The sequence below is a fragment of the Vigna unguiculata genome, chromosome 7, assembly GCF_037176805.1.
Source record: "Vigna unguiculata cultivar grain cowpea cultivar isolate G323 ecotype 2 chromosome 7, ASM3717680v1, whole genome shotgun sequence".
NCBI classification, from domain to species: Eukaryota; Viridiplantae; Streptophyta; class Magnoliopsida; order Fabales; family Fabaceae; genus Vigna; species Vigna unguiculata.
Window position 1 is genome coordinate 44,320,588 of NC_140798.1, and position 8,165 is coordinate 44,328,752.

Here is an 8,165-nt window from a genome sequence, read left to right on the forward strand (position 1 = left end):
TCTTGGACCAAATTATGCTTAAAAGTTCACAAAAAGAAAATTGCTTAATCGTCTACGTTATGTCTAAAATACAAATTATGCTACTTCTCCACTAGTTTTCAAATATGAAAAATAAATCGTAAAACGTATTCGGTAATAAACAAATTTAAATGTGACAACCCAACCAACCAATGATGATTCCAATACTTTGAATGCACCAAAAGGAAAGAAAATGAAAGAACATAGCAATATAAACTTGTTTATATTTCATAAACCTTTCGAGTACAAGTATAGATACCCCTTAAGTCATAAATAATAAATAGGTTTTAGTTTATGAGATATAATCGTTTTTTTTTCTTTAAAAAATATATATTAAGTTTTACTATATGTAAAATCGCTTTCCTAATGTTTTAATCTTTTTAATATAAATTATTTAAGAGTCAAAATTAAAAATAATTTAAATATATTTTCTTTCTTTTCAGGTATTTTTTAAATATAATATTGGACAGTTCCAAATTCTAGAATAATCAATACTTCAAATTTGATATCGAAAACACGAACTCTCGGTATTAGATCTCGACTAAAAAACTTGGGTGATATGATAACACCTATATCATAGAGTTAATTTATTTTTACTTCTTATTGAATATGTTAAAAAATGTTAAATAAAAAATATAAATAGACTAATATTAAAAGGAATAATAAGAATAAATTAATTACCTTCAGTATAAGTAAAAATAATATTCAACCAGTGAAAATAACTCTATGAGAGTACATACTAATATTTGATTGTCATATCTTGGATCATGTTTATTAACAAAAAGAATAATGAAAATAAAACAATAGGATTAGAAGACAAATATTTAAAATAAAAATAAAATGTGACTATATTTTAGAAACATGGTTAAGTTTAAATGATTGGTTACAAAAATAAAATAAAATAATTAAAGCCATCTTGATGCTAAGGCTTGCTTGATTTATCAAACATTTCCAAATCCGTTTAGCTTCTGATTTAACAATTTGTGCATCCAAGAAGGAAGAAAAGGACAATGCTTTTTATTTATGACCCTGGCAAGTATGGGGTTAGTGTACGGTTAAGACTCAGAATGAGGTCAAAGGACATTGCAACTTCCTTGTTTTAGATCGCTGTGTTCCTCACTACCACTCATGCTTCTTATGAAACCACTTTGACACCTAAATCCTTAAATGACACCACTTTTGTCTTAGTCTCACCTTCTCAACTCCCACTCACTCTCACCCTTTCTTCGTGCTTCTGTTTCCTTCTCCGTGCTCATTCAGGTAATTTTCTACCCCTTCTCCAATTTTCTTTATTTTTCCATTCTGGAAGAGGGATTGGGGTGCTGAACTCATTTTGGAACAGGGGAAGGTTGAAAAATTCAATTTTTTTCTTAGTGACAATATGCACCCGACCTTATGTCTGTTTGCCCCTTTCACATTTTTTTTTCTTCAGAATGGTTATAACCCTTGAAGCTTGCTCTTGATCAAAATGGGGTTTTACTGAGAAGGAAAAAAAAAATCTGAGCGTGTGCTTATATTCGGATTAATTTGTCATGAACTTCTCTTGTTTTGAGATTCTCGGTGATTGTTGTGTGTGGGATTTTTTTCCTTTGCTTGTGGGGGGAAGGGGATTCTAGGGATTTCGTGTGGTTTATTATCTATGATTTTGTTCCTTTGTGTGATTGTTTCCCTGAAACCCCATAATACTGGTTTTTCTCTTTTCTTGGAAATCATTGATTTTTGTGTGGTCGAAGTGCATAGCATAAACTGAAATGAACCATTACACTGTTTTTCGAGTTGATTTGCCTAGTAACATAAATGAGGATGTCACTTGCCGTGGAAGTTAAGAATGAAAATTCGATCCTTGTTAATGTGTAGTTTAACATGGTTTTCTGGATTGGAAAATCCCCTGGGGAATACCTTGATTAGAATGTGTATCAGAAGCACGGGTACTGCTAAAACCATGCTGTATCCGAACCAGGTACATACCCGTATCCTACTCGTTGGGTACTCATAGCTACGCACCAGAAATATTTTACAAAAAGGATGGATACTTCATTTGGGTAGGTATGGGTACGTTTTTAGTACTATTGGACATGTATTCAAGTCAAATGAATACAAAATTTCAAATAAAAGAGAAGATATTGTCCAATTTGATTCTTTGCAGGTTAGATGGAACTTGAAACCAAAAGAATGGTGGGTCATATAGAGTGTTGCAATTTCTAGGCTTCAGTAAATTGCATTGAAACTCTTTCACAACCCTCATTGTCTTCTTGTTGTTAGAGGAACTAGAACACATCCATTTATCTATTCTATGAAAAGAAATAGATTAATCGTAAAGGAACTAAACATTTAGTTTTTCTATATACAAATATTTGTCTCCTCTCATAAAAGGGTAATAATTATAAAGAGGGTAAAAACTAAATATGAGAATTTGTTGGAGATGTGAATGTGATCCACACACCTGAAGGGGCTGAAGCTTTTGACATTTGCTAGTCTTTCTACCGATGAATTATTTTTGAAAGATTTTTTTTTTCAAAGATGTTGGAGAAGGAAATGATGAGATTAAAACTGTTAAAGGATGATACCATAGTTATGTTTAGGTCTTATATCTATTTTTGTTTAAGAATTACATATTTTAGTTTTTTATTATGAGATATGTTTTGGTCGTGTTGTTTTCATGTTATTTTGTAAATTATGTTTATTTATGTTTTTACTATTTATAAAATGTAATCATATTTATAATTAATTATATTCTTTATATACATATGTATGTATAGTTACCCTAACCAAATTTTTTTGAAAATGCCATATTTGGTATAATCTGCCTTTTGTGAGTGAACCATAATTGTTTAGAGTTTTTTTTTTTTTCCACAGTTGTACCAACAGAGAAAATGTTTTGAAATGGAGTAAAATTTGTGTTTCCCCTTTAATAGTCCTTTTCATTTCCACATTTCTTAATTGCTGTCAATGAAGGCTCTGGTAAATGTTTGATAGATACAAACACTTGGTATTTTGTATGTATTTTTCTTTGTAATTATATCTTTACTATAAGAAGCATAGCTTACACGGATCCTTAATATTGCTTTTCCTGTCCAAAGCAGATTGTTTCTGCTTACCATTTTGGAGAAGACATCAGGGGTTTCCAAATAAGTTAAACATGATAAAACGGTTTCCAAGTAGGAATCATAGGTCCAAAGGCATCAAGGTAAAGCATGTTCTGCAAGTTCTCCTGTTGCTTGGTGTTTGCTTCTGGTTGATCTACCAGGTTAAGCACAATCATGATAAGAAGAAGGAATTTGAGAAAAAGGATGTAAAACTTTCTGTCAGTACCCAGACAGATCCGATCCCGAAACTTGGTAGAAAAGATCTTCTGCCAGGTAAGCATGACGAAAAACATGATGAAGATGAGGAAGATGAACGTATTGAAGAGGATGAAGAAAATAAACATGATCACGAAGAACAGGAAGACGGAAGCAAGCATGAAACTGAGGAACATGAAGATAACAAGCACGAAGGCAGAGAACAAGGGGAAGAACAAGATAAACAGGGAGGAGAAGAGCGGGAGGAGGATGAAAACAAAAGTGAAGATGTTGAAGATGAAGGAAGAGGGGTAGGAGACGACGAGATTGATGAAAATGATCAAGAGAAATCAGAGGTGGATACTACTGATCGTGATGATGAGTTCTTGGACGAAGAGAAAGAGAAAGAACAAGAGGCTGATGAGAAGGAGAACGGAAATGGGGATGATGAAAAAGGAGGTTTAGTTGAAAACCACAACAATCATGAGGCCCGGGAGGAACATTACAAGGGGGATGATGCTTCTAGTGCTGTGGCTCATGATACTCATGCAACTAGCACTGAAACTGAGACAGTTAGCTTGGAAAACTCTCATGAAAACTCAGAAATGAATATCACAAAATCTGAAAACGAGGCAACTAATTCAGATGAAAGTGTCGAGAATCAAAATGTTTCAGATTTGAGGGCTTCAGAAGGTGATGTGATTGACGGGATTTCTTCAAATGAAACTGCTGTTAAAGAGACTGGAAATAATACATTGTCCAACCCTGTGGATGATAGCTCATTGCTAAACAAAACAACCTCAACAAACTCTGAGAGCCACTTGGAACCAGGCAGTAATCTGACAGTAGTGACCAATAACTTGACTGAAGCTGGTAATGACACTACAAGTTCATCTGAACAAAATAAAACAGTGTTATTAGCCGAATCTGACCAAGCTCAGAACACCACGAACAACACAATCACTGAAGATGTGAAAATTGTGCAAACAGAGGGATTAGAGCAGAGTGGCAATGGAAATTCTGAAGAACAGCTGCACAACACGGATTCGGCTGACTCTGTTAAAACTGAAAATGGAGATGCAGCTGGAGGAGAATCATCTAATCTAGCAGCTTCAAATGTAACTGAGAACCCTTACAGAAATGAGAGGTCTGAATCTGATAGCTCTGAAAGTGGCAAGTCCCAAGACAACAATGAAACGAGTGAAACACAGAATGCTGATGCCACGAAGGATGAAACGTCCAAAGAAGAAACTCAAACAAATGAAACTGATGAAACATCAGACTCTTCCGCTGCCAATGAAACTTTGGATTCAGCTGAACTTGATGCCATCGATTCTTCTGATAATCATATCCATGAGGATGCGGCCGAAATGCGAACCGATCTCGATACATTGCCAGATATCAGAAATGAAGTAGATGACGAAAGTGCCGCAGAATGAAGTGGAAAGAAGGTCATTGGGTTCTAGTTTTTCTTCTGACCCAGTTGTTAGAATCTGTTTGCTTTACACAAAGTTGTGACAAGGCAAGATCTTTAAAGGCGCAAACACAGTTTAGAGGATATTTTTAATGATTGTATCAAGGTCTGGATGTGTGTAATTTGTTGCTACGTTCCGCTGTCTACTACTTTTGTTCCACTTATTTTTGCGTGAACTTCTTCTCGTTCTTTCTATTTTTTTCTATAGGCCATTTTTTCATTACATCAGTTCTAGTGGATAAAGGATGGTGTTTAAGATGAATCTTAATGAAGATATCGATTATAAAGAGAGGTAATTTTGTTCTTTATTTATTTCCTCTTTTATAAATAACTAAAATGTTATTTTATTTTTATTTTAATACATTTGTGAACCTTGCTGTCTGTTTATTCTTACAACAATGGACTTCAAAATGACCTTTATTTCTCTATCCAGATGTTAACAGAGACTTATGTTTCCATGATTCACAGTTTTCTCCAAACTCTTAATATGACAAAATTTTACTTCATTCCATGATCTCAGTTATGAAATTGTATTCGATAAATAGAATTTACAATAATATTTTTCAAAGAAACTTTTTTAAAATAATTTATAACTGTTTTTATTTGTAATGTGTCAGCTGGTTAGTTTATTACGATAATTGAGATTGATACACACAAGGGTTGGTGGGTTGGTGGTAGCATGCTTAATTGGCTCCAAATTTTATTGTGAAAATAAAAATAGATACCCACTGAAACTTGTGTGTAACTATTACGTGATGTGATATTTTTTTAATTCAAATAGCTTTTTATCGCTTAATATTGCGTGATAAACTAAGTCTATCAGTAAAGTATGGTTAATTTCTTTGCCATATCTAATTTATTTAATTCATATCTCTTCATTTCTTTCTCCTCGGCCAAGAGACAGTCATATTTATTAACACATATTTTTATCAGTCTATTCATATTCCTCAATATTATATCTCATATTTTTTGTTAGTGTTCAACAATTATTAAAACCTTAAAATTCACCATTTATATGTTACGATTCGTTGTGATATGGCTTACCATCAAATGCTATAATAAAATAGATTTCAAATGAATTCATATAAATTTATACATGAATTATAAATGGGTGGAATTTGGTATCATTGATTTAGAATCTCCTCATGATTCAATGAAAAGACCATATTCAACATTTTATTGAGTTTATTTGTAACTTCCTTCAACACACTGTATTTGGATATTTAAATTGCATTTTCCATTCTTTTAAAATAGTTAATAAAAGTTATGAAGCTAATGCTTTTTTTTTTCTAGATTCATTGATACATCGATATTTCTACACATCATCCACATGATATAGTGTACTCCACATCCACTCCTTCATCACACTTAATGATTAGAATCTTATTATTTAAATGATGAAGGTTCAGGTCTTTAGTATCATTCTAAGTCAATTCAGTGTAATTTTCAATATACATACATGTGTTCGTTTCTATCAGAAGTTCTTATTACTTTTGAATCTAAACAATAACTGGTTTATAAACGACAGTAAATAAACTAAAACGGTTGCTTTGAACTACAAACTACAAGCATACTTTATTTAATAAATAAGATAAACAAAAATCAAAGAAACTATACTTTTAGTGTTAAATTTAATTTGATCTTCTATTCACTTGTCCAAAACCAAAAGGTGAAGTTTTATTCACTTGTCCAGAGTCCTTGATTAATTATATGTAATAATGGACAAATTATTTTCAACCACAATAAACCAACCTTACCAGTGTTTCTGATTCACCCCTCCGAAAAGAACAGAACAAGATCAAAGATACCCATTTCGAAAGGCGAGATAATGAGCATTAGGAAGTGAAGAAGCCATGGCAATCCCAGCATCAGGTTCATACCGTTGTTCAAGTGCACCAAATCCATTACTAGGTCCAAGAATCGACGAAGAAGATATAGCAGTGGAGTGGTCAATGATGAATTTGGTGGCATGTTTTTCTATGTTCTTCTTGAGCTCCTCAATGGAGGCCTTTAACTGGAGCAGTTCATGCAATCCAAGCTCATCAATGGGACTCTCCCACCAAAATTGTCTCTGCCTAGCTTTCCTCACGTGATCCAGATCATCCCCTCGCTTCTTTTCAACCTCGAGAAGATTAAAAGCCTGAGTGAGTTGCATGTTGAGATCACGAACGTTCGCATTCCGATGAGCCTCAACGAGGTGGTGCGCACTGGAATCTTGCGGAGGGTTCCGCGTGGTGTAGCGATCGATGAGGGACTCAACTTCTGGGTGGCCAAAAGAGAAGGCTTTGTCTGCAGGAGAGAAAACCACGATCGCGATCTCTACGCCACAGAGGGTGCAAAGTTCGCTGGCTTTCTTGAACACTCCCGAACGACGTTTGGAGAATGTGACTTGCAAATGACTCTTCTTCGGTATTTTCTCTATTGGGATCTTTTGACGACCCAAGCTAGACTTTTTATTCTTCGACATGCTCCCAGATAAACTAAACAAACACAGAGACAATACCTCCTTTTGGCATTGCACTCTTTCTGGGGAAACTATTCTCTCTCTTTTATATCACTCAATCTTTGTTTTACACCTGTCCCAATTAATTTTCCTTTTTATGTCTTTTATTTCTTTTTATTATTAGTCCTAAACGAGGAAGTTATATAATCTTTGCTCTTAATATGTGATTATGGTTGCAGACCAAATTGGAAGTTATCATTCACAGGTTACCATATTCGGTTCTTGATTTGTATTTTTTACATAATATACATTGCAGACATTTGTTTGTAATTTTTTAATTAAAATTTTTGGTTGTACAAAAAAGTTGGGTATTATTTAATTATTATGTTGGTTATTGACGCATATGATTTATCCTTGTCCGTCAATATAAAAAAGTACACGAGAGATACTATTATTTTTATAGTTGTCCATGCATGTAATTTGGTTTGGTTCGGCTTGATCTATACGACTTAATTATTTAATGAGTCAACTCAATTTCTTTTATTTATTAACGAGAAAAAGAATTTAAATCTGGTCTGGCCCACCACAGATTGATGGATTAAACGGGTTGACTTATAAACTTACTTAATTAAAAAAATACAATCTTTTTATTTATTTTTTCAATCAAAACTAAATTATAATTCTAATTAAAATTTAAATAAATTTTAATACAATCTACATACAAATCAAAATAACAAAAATACAAATTATCTATGTATTAACTAAAAACAACCTAACCTGACCCAAATGCAAAACTCAATTTAACAAAAAAGTACTTTTGTGACCCTTTATTTGTGGGTTGATGAGCCAACCCAGCTCACACAGTTCAACCTGATTAAGTCGGGTTCTAGATGAGTCAAGTTAAAAATCAACTCGTATTAAATTTTATAAAAAAAATTCAACCCAACCC

The 8,165-nt window shown here is 33.3% G+C and overlaps 2 protein-coding genes across 3 annotated transcripts; one reads left to right on the forward strand and one right to left on the reverse strand.

Moving 5' to 3' along the window:
* The first annotated feature begins 1,013 nt into the window (after positions 1–1,013).
* LOC114191647 (uncharacterized) lies at positions 1,014–4,949 on the forward strand. Of its 2 annotated transcripts, none has more exons than XM_028080951.2 (2): positions 1,014–1,278; positions 3,102–4,949. In XM_028080951.2, exon 2 carries the CDS (start codon positions 3,158–3,160, stop codon positions 4,736–4,738), a length of 1,581 nt encoding a protein of 526 aa, XP_027936752.1. In that variant the 5' UTR covers positions 1,014–1,278; positions 3,102–3,157; the 3' UTR covers positions 4,739–4,949. The 2 variants fall into 2 exon arrangements, with proteins under 2 accessions (XP_027936752.1, XP_085521192.1); XM_085665066.1 differs by lacking the exon at positions 1,014–1,278 and adding an exon at positions 1,897–1,978.
* Positions 4,950–6,000: 1,051 nt separating this feature from the next.
* On the reverse strand, positions 6,001–7,473 carry LOC114189570 (agamous-like MADS-box protein AGL62). The gene has a single exon (XM_028078172.2). The coding sequence runs from the start codon at positions 7,238–7,240 to the stop codon at positions 6,572–6,574; it is 669 nt and encodes a 222-aa protein (XP_027933973.1). The 5' UTR covers positions 7,241–7,473; the 3' UTR covers positions 6,001–6,571.
* Positions 7,474–8,165: the final 692 nt, after the last annotated feature.

Excerpts from the sequence above, each read along its gene's own strand:
- LOC114189570 (XM_028078172.2), bottom strand. The coding sequence starts at position 7,240 with ATGTCGAAGAATAAAAAGTCTAGCTTGGGTCGTCAAAAGATCCCAATA.
- LOC114191647 (XM_028080951.2), top strand. The coding sequence starts at position 3,158 with ATGATAAAACGGTTTCCAAGTAGGAATCATAGGTCCAAAGGCATCAAG.